Genomic DNA, 21,644 nt, shown 5'->3' with positions numbered 1-21,644 from the left:
ACAAAAGGGAACATTGTGTCGGAGAGATTAACATTGTCACAATATTTTAAGAATCAAATATTGCATGCAGATGACAGATGCAATTGAACATATTTTTTTATGCCCAGTACCCATCAAAAATTGAACAGGTTCTGTGTAATGTATCTATTGCATTAAGAAAATAGCAAGGATGTAGCAAATCTATACCCAGTGAAATACTTGTGCTAGTGCTTAATTTTAATGAAGCCATGACACTGTTCATTCTCTTTTGTTGATAGCAGATGGACAAGTTAACATATTTTAATACATGAAGGTGGAGATGAAACCGTAGAACAATTAGAATGCGCTGAAAAGTTTATGACGTAATCCTGTTAATGCAACTCGCATGTTTGATGTTAGATGCCATGTTTTTTTGAAGGAGGTGCTGTACAGCCTATAGGTGAAATTTTTACAGGGTATTTTTATGGACTTACTATATACTATAGGTCCCTTATAATATAATACGTTAACAGAATGGTTCTCCCCATGTCCATTGTTTATTCTGCATCAAAAATGCTCCACAAACATAGAAATTCTGAACAAGTTGTTCAGTTTATAGATAAATATGTTACATACAAGGTGCCCAGTAAGCACCTTTCAAAAACGTGTAAAAAGACTGTTGTTTTAATTTTCCTAAAGTATCTTCAATGTGAACATTTATATGCCACAAAAAATAGAAGACAAAGATAATTTGACCAGTAAAGGTGATTCCCAAACCGAAAGTGCGGAAGTAAATGTTAAAACAGAGGTAAAGTAGAATATGCCTGTGGCATACAGTAATGTCGGCAGTTAAGAAAGCGGTTTTAGAATTGAACTTAAATTCTCTAGAAGGTTTGTTTGGTAGACTTTTTATTTTTAATTATTCAAAATTAAGATTTGCTTTAAATGGCATATACAGTGGTGTTCAAAATAATAGCAGTATGATAACTTTTAATTTAAATCACATAAATGCATTGGACACCCTGTGGATGATCCGTCCTTCATGTCGAGTATCAGATGAGATGAAACTTGGGTACATGGGTACGAACCTGAGTTAAAGCAACAGCATTGTGCATCAGAAATTCTTCCAGACCATCCAATAGCGAATTCTACTGCCAGGTTTGAGAAAGGACTTACAGTGAAAATGACCAGATCTGTGATGCGCGTGCAAATCTCAAAACTTTTTAATATCCCCTCATAAAATGAGTGTTTGGCATCTACCTAAACTGAAAAGCTGATTAAGATGTCATTTGTCAGAGAAGCAGCCAGCAGGCACAGGTAAGCCAGTCAAAGTTGATAGGAAAATGGATGGAGCCAAAAACCTGTTAGTCTGCAAAAGACTTGATACTGGGGCAGAGGTTTACCTTCCAGCAGGACAGCGACCCTAAACATACAGCCAGAGCTACAATGGAATGGTTTAGATCAAAGCATATTTACATGTTAGAATAGCCCAGTCAAAATCCAGGACTAAATCCAACTTATTATCTGTGGGAAGACTTAAAAATGGCTGTTTACATATGCTCCAGGGAAGAAGAAAAAGAATGGACAAAAATTTCATTAGCTACCAACAAAGCTAACAGGGACATACCTCAAAACATTTTCTGTTGTAATTGTGGTTGTAACTTGACAAGGTGGAAAAGTTTAAGACTTATGAATACTTTTGCAAGGCACTTTACCTTGTTTAGTGTTGACATGGACAGCTATGAGCTATCACTACTGGAGAGCTTGTAAAGACACCACTAAAATGTCTAAATTGAGCCCTTCTTACTAAACTGCTAAATATTATGCTTTACAAAATAGTAAATCCATAGATAAATCCAAGCCTGTGCACTAACATACTAAATGTAAATAGATACTACGTATTGTATGGTGACGTTCACAGAAGTGCGCACAGCTTCTGTAAATACAGGTTGGCGCACCTAAAGAAAAAAAAAAAGTAAATTATCTGTTGTATACCAGATACACCCATCTACTAGGTAGTAAGCTCTAATGCCCCAATTTGTTCCCCATTAAGGTCTTAAGATTAATGTAGGTAGAGGGACATGGGCCATAAATAAATATTTATGCAATGAATAATCCAGAATCGGATTAGGCTGCTTGGCGTTCCACAATTGCCCATAGTGTGGTAATGACCGTGTGTGTGTGTCATCAACAAATACTATATTAGGATTACAGCATTACAGAAGTGTGCAGATGAAGCAACTAAGGGATATGTGTAATAAATTTCTCCCTTTTCACATATGCAGATTGAGAGAGAGAGAATCTGTCAACACAATAATTTGTACTATTTTCATTTTTATACTGTACATCCACACCAACCCTGTATGATAATCTGATGAACAGCTTATAGATGTCCAAAACATGGGTATACTGGTCACAGCTAACATGTGAGAAATCATTCTTGACAAGTAATAGCAAATTGTTAGATGTAGTAGGTACTTTGTAACAGTTGGTAGGCATATCGTGACAGTTTTTGACAGTTCAGCACGAGTTCACAGCAGAGACCTACTGTAGGTCATTCTTAAATACATATATATATACATTTTATAACTAATGTATAGTCAATTCTTAGGTGATTAAAGCATGTGATGTCACAGAGTTTAATGATCAAGAACTGTCAAGAAGTTTGTATAATGACTTTGTAACGTTCAATTAAATGTTTGTTCTTGTATGCTGTTCAGGGTTTTCCAGAAGAAAAAAAAACTCTGAATTCTCAGACATTCTTTTATGCAGTATTGGTAAAACCAAACAACAAAATCTTGAATTTTTTCCTTATTTAAAGAGGGATGCAAAACAGAACATGAGGCATTGTAGCATTAAAATTATTTTAAAACATTCAAATACATTTTAATACACACTTTTATTTTTTAAAAAAGCACATTACATTTTGTTAGCCTTACATATACAGTACTTACATATTAATTACATTTGATTTATTTCATCTATCAAATCCACTTTTTTATGTTTTTTTGCATGCAAGTTTTTTATTCCATATCTCGGGTTTTGGAAGTAGTGCTCTGAAAAGCAAATGTGATATGACTCTGTGCATGGTCCAAGTAAACATCACCATATGACGAGACGGTCCCAGAAAAATGCTTCCACTGCATAAGCTCCGACATGCTGACTCTCTGTGGGATGTTGGCAGCATCGGGACGGCGACCCAACTGACATGCCCTTCCTGTGGCTATCGTTACGTCCTCAACCACATCTTGCAAATATAAAAAAAGAAAACATTTTTTTTAACTTTAATTAAATATCAATTTATAGTAAATGGACTAAATTTAAATAATTCATATCCTTAAAGAAATTATGTAATGTACTGTAGTTAACATACATTACTATTTTCCTAAATATGTATATTAATTGCAAAATGCTTTGTTTTTTTCACATTGTACTCAGTTTTATACACAAAACAGTGCATAAAATCACTGCAGCAAATCAGAATGTAAATCAAAGGAGCAACCTAAAAAACCTCAGATGTGTTCTGACTGTAATGCATGTACATTACTGAAAAAAACATCCTTCACACAAACACAGAACAATGCTTCAACGAAACATTTATTAGACAGTTGTTTATACAAACAATGCTGAATTTGTTTGTCTGCATTACCTGCCATTGTTCCATCGCCTGAGCACTTGCAGCCAAGCAGGTCATGAGTGAGGCAGTCGGTATTGGGGTCAAAGGTAAAAAGGTCACGCAGCTCCTCAACCGAGAAGTTGATGTGCTCACCCTTTTTACCAAGGTCTACCACAGCTCCAGAAAGCCCCTGCTTACTCACCTGTCTCTGGTAAATCTTCTCTTCTATGGTGCCTAACAGAGGAAAAAGTTTACACTGAAAAAAAGGTTGATTTCTCCTTGAGGGGACAGCTGCTAATTTTAAGTGAATTTAAAGCTAAATTATGAAGGGGTGGGAATCACAATGGAACACCCTATACGATATTATCACGATACCTACAGTAGGTGCCGACTTGATTTGTATTCCGATTAATTTTGAATCATGATGTCGTAAATATCCCACTTTGATATACATTTTTTCACAGATTTCGTTACAATTGTATAAAATAATACCACCGTAGGACTAGAGAGCATACAAATTAAATAAAAAAACTATTTCAAAAGATAAATAATAACAATCCTTTGTGAAGCTTTTGTGTGGCGACACCTGAATTGCCACACAAAAGAATTTTCATATGTAACTGAACAGATTTTGTCCCCCATCAATTGGATGTAGGCAGCAGACTGAAAAAAAAACATTTAGATTTGACAATTTCTATTACATTTTCCATTACAAAATAATATAATTGCAAAACTGACAAATCTCAATTAGAGGTTTTGCCTAGACTTTTTGACACAATTCATCCCAGCAACATTATGCCGGTTTTCTCAGACCACCTAATGTATTGCAAAGTTGACTGATGAAAAAGAAAACAGGAAAAAATCCTTTTTTAAAAGCATTTAAAAGTAAAAAGGGTCAAATTTATTTGTGAACTCAATAAGTAAATTGATGTAGTAGTGATGTTATGGTAGTGTAGTGCACAGTATGTTATTGTTTAAGTAGGAAACAGGTGTTGCAGTGATGCAGTAAGGTCGTTAATAGAGCATTGATGGCCTAGGAAAGAAAAACAGTGAGAACATTAATGTTATTGTCCAACCTGTTGTTAGAAATCTGTAGATGTGAACTGTTTTCCTCTGCCCATCCCTCCAGACTCGGGCCATTGCCTACAGCATTAATACAAATATAGCAAAATACATTACTCAAGCAATACTCAAATGAACAAAATCAATGCTTACAAGAATCTGTCAGTATAACAAAACACACATGGTAAGGAGGAAACATTTTTAGACTATTGTCACTCAGTCATTGTCTACTGCGCTTTATCCTGTATACAGGGTCACATGTGGCCTGGAGCCTATCCCAGGTACACTCTGGATGGGGTGCCAATCTATCGCAGGGCACACATACACACACTCACATGCTAATTTACACACTACAGACTGACTCCGTTCTTTTGATGTTCGGGACGCAGCACCGTTTAAATGTGCTCTCTTTTACTGAGAATAAACAGAGATCTTTAAACATAATGCCTGGACAAGTAAGTGTATCAAGGTGCAGCAGACACAAGAAGCTGCAGCTCCTCTTCTCTCAGCTTAAAACTTAGCTCGGACACACTTTTTCTTCTTTTAAACCTAACACACCCTGAGGCGGGAATCGAACCCCAGACCCTGGAGCTGCAAGGCGACACTGTCTACTAACCACTAAGCCACAGTGCCACATGTTATTATTATATTTTAATACGTAATATAGTTTACATAACTATTTTTCTTGGACTAACCTGTATGTCATTAGCTGGGTTCCAGTCTATGTCATACAAAACCAGATGTGAGGCACCAACAAGATTGAGCCCAACTCCTCCAGCCTTTGAACTGAGAAGAAACAGGAAATTGGAGGAACTCGGATGGTTAAAGGAGTCTACAATCCGCTGTCTCTGGGCAACAGGTGTCTGTCCATCAAGGCGACACCAGGTGTAACCAAGGTGAGCACAGTGGTCTTGTAGCAGATCAAGAGTCTTTGTATAATTAGACACCAGAACAACCCTGCAAACAAGAGAAAGTAAAAAAATATAAAAAATTAAAGGAGGACTCAATCACCTCTTGCCCAAAGTCAAAACAGACATATTTAAATACAGTGCTATGCATAACTATTCATACCTCACTGAAGTTGTTAATGTTAAAACATGGAACAGAAATTAATTCAATATGGATTGGGAGTGTCATTACAATTTGGAAAATTATTTACCAGTGTAAATTATCACAATTTACACCCTTTGCTGTTAAACTCATGTAATTACTTATAGTGCAACTAGCTATCATGAAAAATCAAAATGATGTATGGGGTCAACTTGTATGCAAGCAAAATATGATGTAATCTCAATATAAAAAACATCTGTTCCTAAAAGATAACACACCGTCGGGTTCACAGGTATTTTGACATGGACACAACTTCCGTGATTTTGCCTCTGTACATCACCACAATGGATTTAAAAAGCTATTTGTACATACAATAGTCCCTCCAATTTTCAACAATTATTTGACAAACTGATGAATATAAATATGAATTTTAATAATTGGTATGCTTAGCATACTTGGGGTGTAGCATTTGAGTGTATCTGGACAAGACCATAGAGCTCTATACACTACAGAATTCATCAGTAGCTTACAGCAGTGTAGTCACTCAGTTCTGAAGACCAATTTAGCTTGTAGCTATAAGTGCAGCCAGTGTTGGTTCTATGGCCACTGATCGCTTTTTGAATTTCGAGTCAAAGAATTTTTTAGCACCTTCTACATATTAATCACATTAAATTAATATCAATCTCAGCTAGTGAAACTATATAATGAAAAAAGTTCTGGGGGTAAATAATTAAGCAAGGCACATATTTCATATATGTTATATGGAATATGTTATTATGTTCTAATTTATGACCAAGTAAAAAGATGTGCATGACTGTACTTGTCTGTGCAGTTGACGTGCTTTATAGCAGCCAAAAGGTCTGTGAGCACCAGCAATTTCCCAGAATCTCCAGTGCAAAAACTACCAGTAGCATATGCCTCAGGGAAATGGTCAACAGAGAGGCTGTCATATAAATCATCAGTCTTCTTCTCCTGAAATTACAGCAAAGATAAAGAAACACAATATTGCAGTACATATGCAAACCATCCAAATTGATATTCCAAACAATTCCCCTCTTACCTCAAATCATTCAGGTATTCAGCCAGTTTTAATGTACAAATCAGCTTTACATTTTTCACTGGCACTACAAGAATAATGTTGCCTAACAACCATGAGATGGCAAACACTACTAACTGTATATACACCAATTAGCTTTAACATTATGACCACTCAGCTAATACTAAGTAGGTTCCTGACTTCTGCAACCAAAACCCACCTTTGTGGAAACCAGAATAAAACTTTTTAGCAATTTGAGCTACACTAGGTCTTCTATCGGATTGGACTACACGGGCCAGGCTCAGCTTCCCAAGTGTCTGAAACCTTGGGATCCTATGACACGTGGCTGACATCCATGCCTCCAAACCCAGATCGGTACTTAAACTTAAACTGAGTGGTTCTATTTACTACATTACAACAAACCAAAGTTCACTACATGGCTTAAAATTACAGTATAACAAATGGCCCCTACTGGCGCTAAAGAAAAGTATTCGGTAAGCTTTCAGATAATGGATCGGGAGAAAAATTAGCCATGATCTTGAAATTATATTTCTTTTATACATTTAAAGAAATCCCAAGTAATAAAATTCCATGAATTTCACAATCATTAAAAAAAAAATTGGTTTTCTGGCACTTTAAACACATAAAAACTGAGGATTAAATACAGGTGATGACATAGTTAAAATAATAATAATAATAATAATTGTTTCTTTATATTTCTACATAAGGCCATAAGAGAAATATGCATCTACAAGTAACATAAGCAGTTGTCTGCGCACTATCACAAACCTTTACTGTGTGGTAAAGCAGACCAGGGTGGTTGCAAAGCTTCTTCAGAGCGTTAATGCAGACAAGGTGAGGGCTGTGTGTGGAAGCGTATGTGCTGGCGGCAGCAAAACAGGCCCTGACAGGTCGACTAGACAGCAGCTCATTATACAGCTGCACCTGCAGCTCTGTGGGTCGGCAGAACACTGTCCATTCCATCCGCCCAGGTAAGAAATGGTTGATAATCTCTTGAGTCCTTCGAAGAGTGAATGCTCCGGTCAGCCGAGCAAGTTCTGCTGCCCGCTCTTCACCTATGGACCTCTCTTCCTAAAACAGAACACAGCTTCAGATCTGTACATGTTCACAATAATTAAACTTCCAAACTGTGTGCCTAAACAGGTCTGAGACACAAAAATACACACATACAAAGTAAAAATTAATTATTATTTTGGTGTGTGCGCTACCTCAATGCAATTGGGCTGGCGGGATTTGAGGATCGGTTCTTCATAAATCTTTCTGTATGCTGCTGAAGTACCCAAAATGCCTGGATTCACAAACTCAATAATGGAGTAGAACTCTTGCAGATCATTCTGAACAGGAGTGCCTGTTGATTTTAAACACATACCAAAATTGCTAAAAATAACAAATATATAAAAATAGTTGTATTCTATTATACTGTATTTGTAATTCTGTCTGTTTATCTACAGTTCACAGTTAATTTGATTAAAATATCAAAATATAGTTGCAAGCATCGATGACGGGCCCAAGCATTATGGGTGTGCCATCGCCATCAACAATCACTTTTCAGCATATGTTTAAGGCATCGTCACAGCTGACCCGTTTGAGATATCAAAAATCCCTCTGCAATTTTGCATCCTCAGTGTCTTTAGATCACATTGGCCTGGTTTGCTATAATTCCCTAGAAAGAGTATATTAAAATCCATCGGGTGCATTTAAAAAAAAAAGTTGTTCGGCTCAATGAGCTCTAAATGTGTACTGAGTTTCATGTGCCTACAGGAAAGTGTGTATGAGCTATAAAGCAAAATCTCGTGCGCGGACCACGCAACTCTCAGGCATCCTAATGGCAGCAGATTCTAACCTGCCTGCCAAATTTCATGAGTTTTTGAGCATGTTAAGACCCCCAAAAAACCCAAAAGAGTGGAAAAAAATAATAATCCTTACGAAAACAAGAGGGTTTTGCACACCCTATAGTGCTTGGGCCTTAATAATTATACAACTTTAAGACTTCTAGTTGCAAAAAACACTAATAAATACTGTTATTAAGGGCTTCTCAATTATTTGAAAAAAATAAAATAAAATCACTATCTCGATTCATACATACAGTACATACATACATGCAATCTCCTTTTTGAATGACGTCAATTCACTTGCATGTATTTTATGCATTTAGACATGAACCATCAGAACACTGTCAACTCAGTATCAGCCAATCAAGCTTTTTTTCCTCCTCACTACTGTGGGTTATGCATGCACTTACCAGTGTGTTAATCATGTCTTTATTATATAAAATTGCTGCTAATAAATTCCTAGCTGACTCACTCATTCTGCCGAAAACACAAGATGCTGGCTGTGCCTTGATGTCATATTTCATTCAATAAAGTTAGACGTTTATTTAATATTCTCAAGTTTCACTCAACATATTTAGAATTCTATTCAATATATTCAGAATTTTATTTAATATTCTCAAATGCACCTCCACAGAAAATAGACATTTAAGAAAGTAAAGGGAGTTTGTGGGATTGTCTGACTGACCCGTAAGTATTATCCGGCGTTCACAGGCCAGAGAGGCCAGAGCACCAGCTGTCTTGATATTACTGTTTTTAAGCCGATGACCCTCATCACAGATAACCACCTCGAACTCCAGCTTCTTCAAAATGTCTACAGAGCGCAGTAGCATCTCATAACTGATCACCATCACAGGAGACCGTGGACAGGATATAAAGTCCTCTGCACGGTGGTCCTATACAAAACAAAAACATTCGGTACACACTCACATACGGTATGTTTATTCACTGGCTTATGAATTACTGTAGCTAATTAAGCTCACACTCCAGAATAAACAAAGAAAACTTCTAACTGTGAACCACAAGACAAACCTGATCAACGGTGTAAACGCTGATCCTCTCTCTGCCAAGCCATTTGTTGAATTCAGCAGCCCAGTTTTTCACCAAACTGCCAGGACAAACCACCAATGCTCTCTTCAGTACTGGTCGCCCACCATAGGGTCCCTGTCTCAGTAGAGTCCACAATACACACACACACTGCAGTGTCTTCCCCAAACCCATCTCATCCGCTAAAATGGCTCCACAGCGGCCAGCCAACCTGCAGCATACAGAACAACACATTTACACTAATTCAGTGACCTCCTGAAGTACCCCTTAGATAAAATACATTCATCATTCAGCTAGTCAAAAGCTTTAAGTTAACTGGCAACACTGTAGAAAAAAAATCCTGGTTGGATTTAGTTAATTGCTTTAATGCGTTTGATAGACTAACAATAAAATTAGCAAAATACACATATGAGCCAAAACATTATGACCAATATAAATACACTGTTGGTCCCCCATGTGACCAAAAAGACAAGACATGAATTTCACAAGACCCACAAATGTATTTTCATACATCCCATACATGCAATAAAAAACTGACAGTTTGTTTCCTGTGTAAAATTCTTTAAAAAAATAATCATTATATTTACTTGGTGGTTGAGTGGCCATAATGTTTTGGTTATTCTGTGTATATCAGTGCTTTCAAAAAAGCTGCATTTTAAACTAGCGATACCCTCTCTTCAAAAAGTTTCTCTCTATTGTCTTTGTCGCAGATGTTTATCATCACTGGGTTGCAAACAATAATCTTGGTGTCGTTTAGTCTTCTACAGCAGGGGTCTCCAAATCCAGTCCTGGAAGGCCAGTCACCAGCACAGTTTGTAATTCACCAACACTTAAACACACCCACTGAACCTAGTAATTAACAGATTAGTTAAATCAGCTGTGTTTGAGAAGAAAAATAACCAAACTGTGTTGGACACCGGCGCTCCAGGACTGGATTTGGAGACCCCTGTTCTACAGTATACCCTTTCCCACCAATGGCTCCTCCTTAGGGAAGGGCAAATTGGTCAATTTAGTACCCAGGACAAGCAGATTCTATTTCCAGGCTTAATTGCCACAAATGACACAAATCAGTGATTATGGAATTGTCTATAAAGTGTATTTTTATAGCAGGGTGGGAAAAACAAACAAACAAATAAACAAAGACTCTTACCTCATTCCCATGAGGCATTCATACAGAAAGACCACACCCTCTCTCTGATGTGGTCGCAGATGATTTGTCAGGTGTGGGTCCACAACTACGTCCACTAATGGGAGTCCACTTTTATTACAAAGCCACTGATGGTTGGCTGGAGGCCGAGGCATCACAAGGGCTCCTAATGAAAGGAATTTCAAAATTTTTAAAGGAATTTTTGTACTAATGTACAACTGAACCAATGTTTTTTCTCTCTCTTAGGCTGCGGAATTGTGGGTAAACATTTTTTATTTTGTATTTGTATGCGTGTGTGTGCAAAAGAAAGTCTCATTAGAGAGGTTAAAAATCCACTTTTTCTCTCTGTATCAGCCTGCACTTCAAGTGTGCACACGTCATTGGAGACCGTGCCCCTTCACACACACACACACACACACACACACACACACACCTTTTCCTCTCGCCTTTACACACACATACACACATTCCTCCTCCTCTCGCCTTCACTCACACACACACACACACGCACACGCACACACACGCACACACACACACACCACTTCTCCTCTCACCTTCACATACACACAGTCAGTCTCTTTCTCTCTCTGTAATGGAAACACTGCCTGCTCTGTCGCTTCACAGACACACACACACACACACAAACACAAACACATACACACAGCGCCTGCACGCATAAACGAAAACACTTATCTGCTGGGATTAAATTTTTACTTTTTTTTAAAGGTAAAGTTTTGTCTCTCTGTATCAGCCTGCACTTCGTTTGTGCGCGCATCATTGGACACCATGCCCCTTCTTACACACACACACACACACACACACACAAACACAAACACATACACACAGCGCCTGCACGCATAAACGAAAACACTTATCTGCTGGGATTTATTTTTACCTTTTTTTTTAAGGTAAAGTTTTGTCTCTCTGTATCAGCCTGCACTTTGTTTGTGCGCGCGTCATTGGACACCGTGCCTCTTCTTACACACACACACACACACACACACACACTGACAAAATAATTCGTTTTATTTTTATTTTATTTTTATGCGCTCAAGCGAGTGCCATTAGCACTGTTCCTTGTCAATTTTTCGGATAAAACAGTCTTTCCGTTAACGTGTGCAGGTTAATTTGTTTTATTTTTACTTTATATTTTGTAATAATTATTTTTATGTATTTATTTTTTTGGGCTGTGGAACAAACAATTTGAGTTTCTATTATTTCTTATGGGAAAATTTGCTATGGTTTACAAGTGTTTTGAAATACAAGCCCACTTTCAGAACGAATTATGCTTATAATCCAAGGTTATTTACAATTCCACTGTACTTGTGACTTTCCTGTGGCCAGTTACATACCTGGACTATTAGGATCATGTCTGGGTTTATAGACAGGCCCCTCAGGTTCAGGCGCTCTCATGGTGGCATCCTTCAGCGCTGGTCTGGCGAAGGGTTTGGCTAGCTGAGGTCTTTGATGAATCACTGGAGCTTTAGCAGCCGTCTCGAGAGACACCTCCACGATCGTGTCTTGAAAACATCGGCCCTTAGCGTAGTCTTCATCCGAGATGACCCCCATGACCTCGATCTGTTTCCCTCCTATCGTTAAAGTCTGGCCCTCACACAAACTCTCCAGCTCAGATGCTTTGTAACCTGAGCCTTAAATACACATTCATACAAATGAAGTTGCAGCTCAAAAACACATTATGAGAAAAGTAAATGTATACCTATGCTGCTTAGCTGACATGCTGATAGCTTAATATTTTACAAAGAAAAGCGAATAAAGAGCAGCCTGAAAAACATACCAAATTATCTCTTAAGTTAATTCTTAAATCTAACTTTTAAGGTAACCATGAGTGTAAAAACGAGCAAAATGTAAACAAAAGTGATTTCTCAAAAACAAGCTGGTTAGTGGATCGGCTAGTGTAAGTTGCCAGCCTGGAGTCTCATTCAGAGTGTATTTCTGCCTCACACGAATTGCACGTAGGATAGGCTCTAGATCAAACCCTCTTTAAGAGGATACCATTTGTTAAAACTTTAAGCCTAAATGTGTGCAGTGGGGTGTTCACCTCGTCCGATATCTTTTCCCTCCATGTCTTTGAGGACAACACTGCGTCCTGTGGCCACGAGCACAGCATCACCTTCCCAGCGTTTGTGCTTCCTAGATGATACCTTGCACCACATGACATTGTAGTACCGTGCTGTAACACAGTTGCAAAACCCGATTAAATTATAACAAACATGGGATAAACATATGATATATAAATTCATATATAATCACAATACAAAAACATTAGCATTATGTATCACTGGGCTTTGCAAAATGTGGCTGGAAAAAAAAAACATGAGTAAAAAAATCCACAGTAGAAATCACAGCCATGTTTATTACTGAAAGTAAGAGCATTTACACATGCACATTGCGTAAGAACTCCAGGACTGGGACTAAACAGCAGTCTGATTATAAGAGAATCACTTGTTAGTAAGACTTGACTAGTAAGACCTCGGTGCAATGAGAAAAGGTCATGTGGTCTGATGAGGGTAGACTGACTAGACTAACTATTCTACAGTAAAGAGCTTGGCAGGGTCAGCGGAGATGTACGCTTCATGCATAGTGCCCACTGTACCAGTTGTTTCAGTTGGTTAGGTCTAGGCTCAGCAACGTTATGTGGCAATAAAATGAAGTCAGCTGATGACCTCAATGTACTAATTGACCAGGTTATTACATTAATGGAGCGTTTCTTTCCTGATGACACAGGCATATTTCAGGACTCAGATCGTGAAAAAAGTAGTTCTGGGAGCATGAGGAATTATTTTCATACTCGAATTGGCCATCACAGAGCAGCATAATCAAAGGTAAAGACAGTTAAAGGACTATCCTCAATCCTCAATTTAGGAGGAGACCACTTTGGTGTTACCAATATTAATGGATGACTTAATCTTAAATCTTAAAAAGTTTAATTCTGTTGGTTTTATTTATAGTAATATTGATGGGTATTAGAATATTCCAAAGGCAAACAGGAATTATTTTTATTTCTCCAAGTTTTCTAGAACCATTGTATTTTGATTACTCTAAACTCAAATTGTATTTTTGCTCTCTCTAACTCACTCTCTTGTGCTATAATCCAGGTGATTAATGGATTGATTGATAGATTCTTTATTGATCCTGAAGGAACCAAACAAAATGTTCTACAGTAAAGATTGGGAGAATCCAAACACATCTATAGACTGACACATTGATTTGTTAACATGAAAACCAAATTTAAATATTCATTACTGTGATTTTTTATTATGTTTTTGATAAATAGTATTTGAATATTTTGGTGGCACAGTGGCATAGTGGTTAGCAAGAAAAAGAGTAAACAGAGATAGGATTCAACCTCAAGTTATATGTGGCATTTTTTTTAAAAGAGTGATTCTTTTTTAAAAATGTATTATTTACTATAAAAAGTTTTTAATAGTCCAAAGATATGTGTTGTAGGCTGACTGGCATTTTTAGATCGCCTGTAGTATATGAGTAAATGTGTGAGTGTGTACGCACCTGTGAGTGACAAGAGCTACAGGTCTACAGCAAATTATCTTCATCTTACAGCATTGGTCACTAGTGTAACACAATACCAGTGCAGACAAAAACTGTTCATCGTTGACGGCTTAAAATCATGTTTTCAATGTTGGGTAATGGGAAACACAATATTTAAAAAAATAATAAAATAAGTCATTGTGCACATTATTTACCTACAGATTGTGTACCCTATGCAATGTGAAGCAGTAATTGTTTAAAAAAAAATCTGAAAATCTATTAATAAATTAGAGCAAGTAGAGGAAATAAAATAAGCATGATTACAACATATAAACAAACAAATAAATAAATCAGTCTTTATTATTGAAAAACACAACAATATACATTAATATCTGCCTCAAATTTGCAGGCAGTTAACATTTTACATCTTCTATATATCGAAAAAAAGGTAAATAAAATGAAATGGTAATTTATTAAACTGTACATACCAGCAGCGTCATTGTCTTAAAATTAACACTACTTTTTCCGTGTGTGCTACATTAGGGGCAGTCCATGAAGTAGTCGTGCAGCCCTTAATTTTTCCACTTTGACCTTTGATTTCAAGAGCTCTTCCTCCAACTGTTGTTTTCTTTTTACCCCCGCCCGTTTCTCATCTAAATATTGTCCAAGCTTCCTGTGATTGGCCAGTAAAAGTTCATGCTCCTCTCGCATCATCTGCAAAGACTCCGCCTCCAGGGCAGGGTTTCTAAACAAAACACCGCCCCTCTCATATAGGCTGCGTTTGGACACGGGAGCTGGAGGTGTTGCAGGGAGATGCACGGAGGAGGGGCAAGGTGAGAAGGATGCTGCATAAACAGTAGAGGCTAGTTCTTCTTCCTCTTCCTCCTCCTCAACTTCGTTCTCAGTCTGTGCGACGTGATCCTGACAAAGTGGTGGTGTTAATTTAACAGGTGAATCATGCAGGACTACAAGCTGGAGATCAGGTGGAGGTTTAACGTCATCTGACTCCACTCTCACTGCTTTGGGCGCAGGTGTGTATTCAGGCATGGCAGGAAAAGACGAACTGCGGCTGGATGGCTCGACTGGGGAGTTTTGCAATCTAACAGAAAAAAATAAGTTAGCCCGATTGTATTATTTTTATATTAAAATATAAGTAAAACTCAACATAAACTTTCATGCTATGGAATCTAAAAGTAAGCCTAAAAATCACACTTTTTGACTATAATAAAATAAATAATAAAACAAGAAAATAATAAAATATTAAAAGATAATATAAAAAAAAAAATCATAATCTGTCTATACTCAAACAAACATGTCGGGTCGATGACAAACAAGGATGCAATATTTATATTTTTTTGCCCCTTTACACCTCCCACCACTATGGATTTGAAATTAAGCAATCATGATTTCTGAAGAGCACAGAGGAGAGGTGTATACAGTGCATCTTAAAAATTAGAGTATCATGGAAAAGTTTTTCATAATTTAATGCAAAAAGTTAAAGTCATGTATTGTAGATTCATTACATGTAAAGTAAAATCTCCAGCTGATGAGGTTGCTTTAATAGCAGCATTCAGCTTATCTGTACTGTTGGGTTGGGTTTTTCTCATCGTTTTCTTGATAATACTCTAAAAGTATTGACTACAACAGACTAAAAGGTTAGGCGAGTTGGTTGGCCAATCAAACACAGTAATATCACGGTCAGCAAACTAGGTAGCAATAGTTTTAGTACTGTGGGTATGTGCCAAGTCCTGCTGTAAGGGAAATCGGCTAAAATCTCTTGGTAGACAGCAGCATTGACTTTGCATTTGAAGAAAAATACAGAGGACCAACAGCAGCAGATGACATGACACCTTATATAATGACCGACTGTGGAAACTTCACACTGAATTTTAAGCAACTTGGATTTTGTGACTCACCACTCTTCCTCCAGATCTGGGAGCTTAATTTCTAAATGAAATGCAGATTTTACTTTTATCTGAAAAGAGGACTTCAGACCACTGAGCAGTGGTTCAGTTTTTTTTTTTTTCCCCTTAGCCCAGGTAAGACACGTCTGACCTTGTCTGTTTCAGGAGTGGCTTGATACTCAGAATGCAACAGTGAGCCATTTCCTAAGACATCTGTGCATGGTGGCTCTTGATGCACTAACCATTCGCTCTCCTCCATGTGAAGCTTTCCCTTGTTCGCAGCTTTGCTTAACAATCTTCTTAAGCCTGAGGTCATCCCTGGTTCTTATACCCCTTTCTCCTACCACACTTTTCCCTTCCAGTCAACTTTCCATGAATACGCTTTGAGTCAGCACTCTGTGAACAACCAGAGCTTTCAGCGATAAGCTTCTGTGACTTAATCTTTCTGGACAAGAGTCAAATCAGAATGCTTCTCCATGATTGCGGTTGCATGTACTGAACTAGACTAAGAGATACACAGTCGAAATTCAAACAAAAAGGTTTGAAATATTTCACTTATCATGTAATGAATCTAGGATGCATGAGAGTTTAATTTTTTAATTAAACTGGTGGGGTGGTCTTTTTCACAATACTGCTTTTTTTTTTTAGATGGATTGTATATATAAACAGTTTGATAGCAAATGTTGTTTTACAAATTGCTATAAATCAACCTCAAACAGTTTTGTCACAATGGATAAATCAGTCTGTAGTTGTGTTTGTGGTAATTTAAGTATGCAATTTGGTATCAATAATTTTTTTTAGAATTAATATTTACACACAAACACAACATACATACATACAATACATACACATATATACACACACAATCAATTAAATTGAGTCTAATAAGCACAAAATTAAGGTAGGTGGAGTGTTAAGTTAATCACACTAATGCTACATGATGCTCACATTATCACTTGTGCTCAATCATCCATGTGTGTACTGTTTATGCATGTGCTTTTAGCTGCATTATATGTGTACAAAAAGCATCCTTTGTGCTTACCTATGGAGCGTGGTTTGCTCTTTGTCCCCTGCATGAAATAGCTGTGGAATCATCTCCATGATGCGTTTGGTTGGTTCTGAGATGCTGCCCCGATTCTCCGCCGGGTCCTGGCTCCGCTGGACCAGTTCTTGTTTGGCGCTCTCTTTGAGTCGTTTGTAAAGGGTCCGGAGCCCCTGGACGGTCCGGGGGGGCCTCTCTCCTCCCAGGTTGTTGTAGCGCTCGGTTATGCTCTCCCAGCACCGGTTCTTGTCCACAATAACAGCATGCTTGTTTGCATGCTCCTCCAAAATGCGGATATGTGGCTGAATCAGGCGGAGCAGGTCCAGTTTCTCAGACATAGTAAAGTTCGAAGAGCGCACCTTGCCCACCATGCTGCTTGTCATTAACAAAGCAGACATCTTGGTTCTAAGATGGTCCTGTATGCCCTAATCTCTGCTTCTTCTCCTCACCTCTTCCCCTGTCTTTTCCCTTGAACTATCTGCCTGTTTGTCTTTCCTTTTAAAACAAGTGTTTGAGTTCTATGCTGCTTTAGTTATATGGTCACTCTTCACACAGAGAAACGTGAAGGGGGAAAAAAAAAAAAAAAATCAGGCTTAACTAGGCCAGCCTCGATTAGGCCCACGCCTATAGGGGAGGGCTCTGCTCAAATTCCTCTAAGCTTAAGCTGACGCAGGTTCAGTAAAGCTGCTTAAGCCTGGCCTGACCTACATAACAAACCCTACTGCACAACAACAGGAAAATCATTCTCTCCTATGGCAAGGAAGAAATAAACAAATTGACAAAATGGTTGTTATTTATTTTATGTAGTGTCATATATATAAATAAAAAAATCTAAAGTTTGTGTGTGGTATAGAAGGGTACATCTGTAATAAGAATTCCAAAACATGTAAACAGACAGATGCCAAATCACTTATAGTAGGGTTTGTGAAACAGAAGGTCAACAAACGAGCTCTCAGCCTGAAACAATTTTAAAATGTTTTGTGAAATGTGATCACAAACGAATAAATAAATAAACAAACAAGCTGCTGGCACCACAAAAAAAAATTATACAGAGTCTGTCTCTGTGTCTTTACCCAGTGCAGCTGTAAGCTCTGCCCAGCATTTGATTGACAGGAATATTTCAATGAATATGAAAATGCTAAAGGGATTGCACCCCCCCTTCCGCCATGCTTAAAGAACAGTGCAAAATGTTTATATTAGTGAGGAAAAAATAGGAAAAATGCAATAAAAAGAGAAATCGGAGCACTGTCCAGGATTTTCAAGCATCACTCAAAGCATTAATATTGCAGTATATAATCATCCAGTGGCTGATCCAGAACATACTGAATTGGACGGCCAAAGTGTAACATGGGTATTTAGGGGTTACCACTGTGATTGATCTAACCATTCCTAGCTTGTTGAAACCTGGATGAGAAGTCTAAACAGGCAAACATGGCAAATATTTTGTTATGTGTGCTTGTTAAAAGGTTTTTTTTTTTTTTTGGATTTCTAAAGGGGTTCTGATACACGAAAGTTTATTAAAAAATAATAATAAAAAAGAATGGAAGCGAATAAAATCAGAAATAACAGCACCAATAGTTAAGAGTGGCCACAAGTGTCTAGTCATGAGTTCAGCTCTATATGGTACAAAACACAGAAGAGAAGCAACACTGCATCCAGTGAGAGGACCAGAGAGCTTACTGGTTAAGGTGTTGAACTACTGAACGGAGGTCCAAATACAAACTTCAGCACCATTAAGTTGCCACTGTTAAGCCCTTGAACACGGCCCTTAACCCCTTAACTGCTCATATCTACCCTACCAGTGAAAACTTTGGGCACACATTCAAATTCCATGGTTTTTCCGGATTCTTACTTTTTTCTACATTGTAAAGTAATGCTGAAGGCATCCAAAATATATAATGATCTCCTTCGAACATTGATGTTGAGATGTGTCTGCTACTCATGCTCTATAAAGTCTTCATAACGGATCTAATCTGAGGTGCTTAATTTGTTTCTTAATTGGTGATTTTTGAGGCTGGTAACTAGAAATAAAACGTCTTATCTGCAGCAGATGTATGTTTTGCTCTTGCCTTCCTGGGAAGGTCTTTATGAGAGCCAGTTTCATCATGGTGTTTAAATGCACTTGAAAATACAGTTCTTGCAAGAACTATTCCAGAACAGCTGACCTTCGCGTCTTAAAATACCCGTTATTGGTAATTGTTACTTAATTATCTAACGCATGTGTTATTTCATAGTTTTGAAATCTTTATTATTGTTCTAGAATGTAGATAAAATAAAATAAATCACAAAACAAAAAAAACATTGGATTAGAACGTGCATCCAAACTTTTGACTAGCACTTTATAATGAATTAAAGTGTAAGTGGCTTTGGAAAAGGGCGTCTGCCAAATACCGTAAAAAAATTAAAATGTAATTGTGATGTTAGCAGTGTTTGTAAACTGCAAAAACTGTTCCAGCTCCTTCAATGGTGAACCTTACCGGTTGGTGTGGTGGTGCTCCTTGCAATAGGTATCTCTGGCTGCGGTGGTGAGGGCGAATCTGGGAATTCTCCTGATTCCAAAGGGGAGCTTAAAGACTCCAGGCAGTTTTCTTTCTTCTCTTCCTGAGTGACAGCACTCAGAACCCTGGCTAAAGCTTTACCCACAGCTGGGACTTTGGTAACAGTGGAAGTCTCTACAGTCCTATCAGACAAACTTTTCTGCACCTGCACAGGAAAAGATTTTCAATTAATAGTGCGGAGATTACGAATCAGTTCCAGTTTATTGTTATTAAGGCACAGCAGAGACCTGGTGTACTATAAATGCAGCTCGTCCTTAAAAAAAATAAGGAAAAATCACCCACTATCAGACCACTTTTAGTAAAAGGTCTAGTAATATAATCAGTTGAGTAAATTAATTTCTTTCTTGAACTTAATAAAATAACCTGGCAAAAAAAACACATAGCAAAAAGGGGGCGCTGACTTTGCAGAAAGCTTCACTATATCAATTGTTAGAAATATAACTAAAGATATATCTTAAAATACTTTTATATTTAGGATTCACCATACAAGTCTGTTTTTGAGCCAAAATTTTTAAAATCTTTGTTCGGTGAGCATAAACACATAAGCCAGTGCCCTAACAAATGGAAGACATTCCTAGACACATCTTTGTCCACTGCTCATGTAGCAAAATACATTAAATCACTCCATCCCTAACCACAAGGTTGACTTCCACACTAATCTAGCTGTGTATGCACACAAAAGTTCATAATGTACCTTGTTTAAGACATTGCCAAGTGCTGGTTTGGGTGCTGATGTTGGCTGTTTGACTCGTCCTGAGTTCGTGCTCGGTCTAGTGTCGGATGCTGTCACTGGGTCCCGGTTCACGATTGGCACTGTACCTGTATGCACCGGGGCAGGAGGTACAAACCGTGGCTTCTTTGCGGCATTGCCGTGTAGTTGCTGACTCGGTGCTGCAGACCTACGCATCCTGTTGTAGTTGACGAGGAGGAAAACAATCACAATCATCACAAGTTATTCAAGAAGTGTTACTGCTTCAGAGCTCCCAAACACCACAAAATAGATCCTGAGCTCAGGGTAACATCTGAGGAATTTTTGTGTTGGTTTCCTCATGGTTCTCAGGTTTAAGCCTGCTTCCCAAAGAAAAGTGTTGACAAATACACTGGCTAATCTTAATGTGAAAGTCACTCAATCATGACCAGGGCCAGAATTTTAAAAATCAAAGACTGTATAAATGATGCTGCTAATTATGATCCTGTGTTAATTAAACAGTCTGTTTTTATACTGAGACAATATTAAGAACCTATATGTGTTGGATCTTTGTTTTGTTTTTTATATATAAACGACACATATGTGAAGGTGAAATCTGACTAACCGCAGGTACATTAACAGCTGCAGAACCGAGAAGCGCGTGAAAGCTAACTGCTTACAGTAAAGACATTTAAACATTTTCAAGAAACATGTGTAAAGTGTGTCAAAATTTATCAATCACTTGCCTTTTGTTTAGATTGTTCTCGCCTGTATTTCGAAATTTACGCTGAATCAGTCATTATTCTGTAGCTTTGTAACAACCATATAAATAATAAACACTGTACAGCGCGTCCCTCTCGAAACGCGCGCGCAGTTTCACCGGAAATGACGTAAAATTGTTCCGCTTGGCGATAACGTTTTTATTTGTTTGTTTGTTTGTTTGTTTGTTTGTTTTTGTTTATCACTTAAAAATTAAAATGTTTAATATCTGAATCCACAACCTGCACATTAAATCCTCATGAAATTTTAAACATATCCCAATCCATTTCCGGTCGGCTGAAACGCCGAATACGTCAACCGTGTTGTCATCTTGGAGAGGGCAGTTTTCCATGTTGAGCTCAATGATATGTTTCTCATCAAACGATGCCTAATAATGTTTTCTCCAAAATGTCAAACGCA

General features: G+C 37.8%; 2 protein-coding genes across 3 annotated transcripts; both read right to left on the bottom strand.

Moving 5' to 3' along the window:
- Positions 1-2,773: 2,773 nt before the first annotated feature.
- Positions 2,774-21,334, bottom strand: rad54b (RAD54 homolog B). 2 transcript variants are annotated; one of them, XM_053487915.1, is made up of 15 exons: positions 21,212-21,334; positions 20,472-20,685; positions 19,697-19,922; positions 12,826-12,957; positions 12,119-12,415; positions 10,770-10,932; positions 9,605-9,830; positions 9,261-9,468; positions 7,952-8,091; positions 7,512-7,814; positions 6,507-6,658; positions 5,332-5,593; positions 4,651-4,717; positions 3,608-3,808; positions 2,774-3,205 (listed from the first exon to the last, which is right to left on the bottom strand). In XM_053487915.1, the coding sequence occupies exons 2-15, from the start codon at positions 20,682-20,684 to the stop codon at positions 2,982-2,984; spliced, it is 2,814 nt and encodes a 937-aa protein (XP_053343890.1). In that variant the 5' UTR covers position 20,685; positions 21,212-21,334; the 3' UTR covers positions 2,774-2,981. The 2 variants fall into 2 exon arrangements, with proteins under 2 accessions (XP_053343890.1, XP_053343891.1); XM_053487916.1 differs by lacking the exons at positions 19,697-19,922; positions 20,472-20,685; positions 21,212-21,334 and adding an exon at positions 14,762-14,857.
- LOC128514183 (fibrinogen silencer-binding protein-like) lies at positions 14,808-18,353 on the bottom strand. The gene is made up of 2 exons (XM_053487917.1): positions 17,220-18,353; positions 14,808-15,372 (listed from the first exon to the last, which is right to left on the bottom strand). The coding sequence occupies exons 1-2, from the start codon at positions 17,615-17,617 to the stop codon at positions 14,808-14,810; spliced, it is 963 nt and encodes a 320-aa protein (XP_053343892.1). The 5' UTR covers positions 17,618-18,353.
- Positions 21,335-21,644: the final 310 nt, after the last annotated feature.

Source organism: Clarias gariepinus, chromosome 26 (genome assembly GCF_024256425.1).
Source record: "Clarias gariepinus isolate MV-2021 ecotype Netherlands chromosome 26, CGAR_prim_01v2, whole genome shotgun sequence".
NCBI lineage: Eukaryota > Metazoa > Chordata > Actinopteri > Siluriformes > Clariidae > Clarias > Clarias gariepinus.
This window is presented reverse-complemented; position numbering and strand designations above follow the sequence as displayed.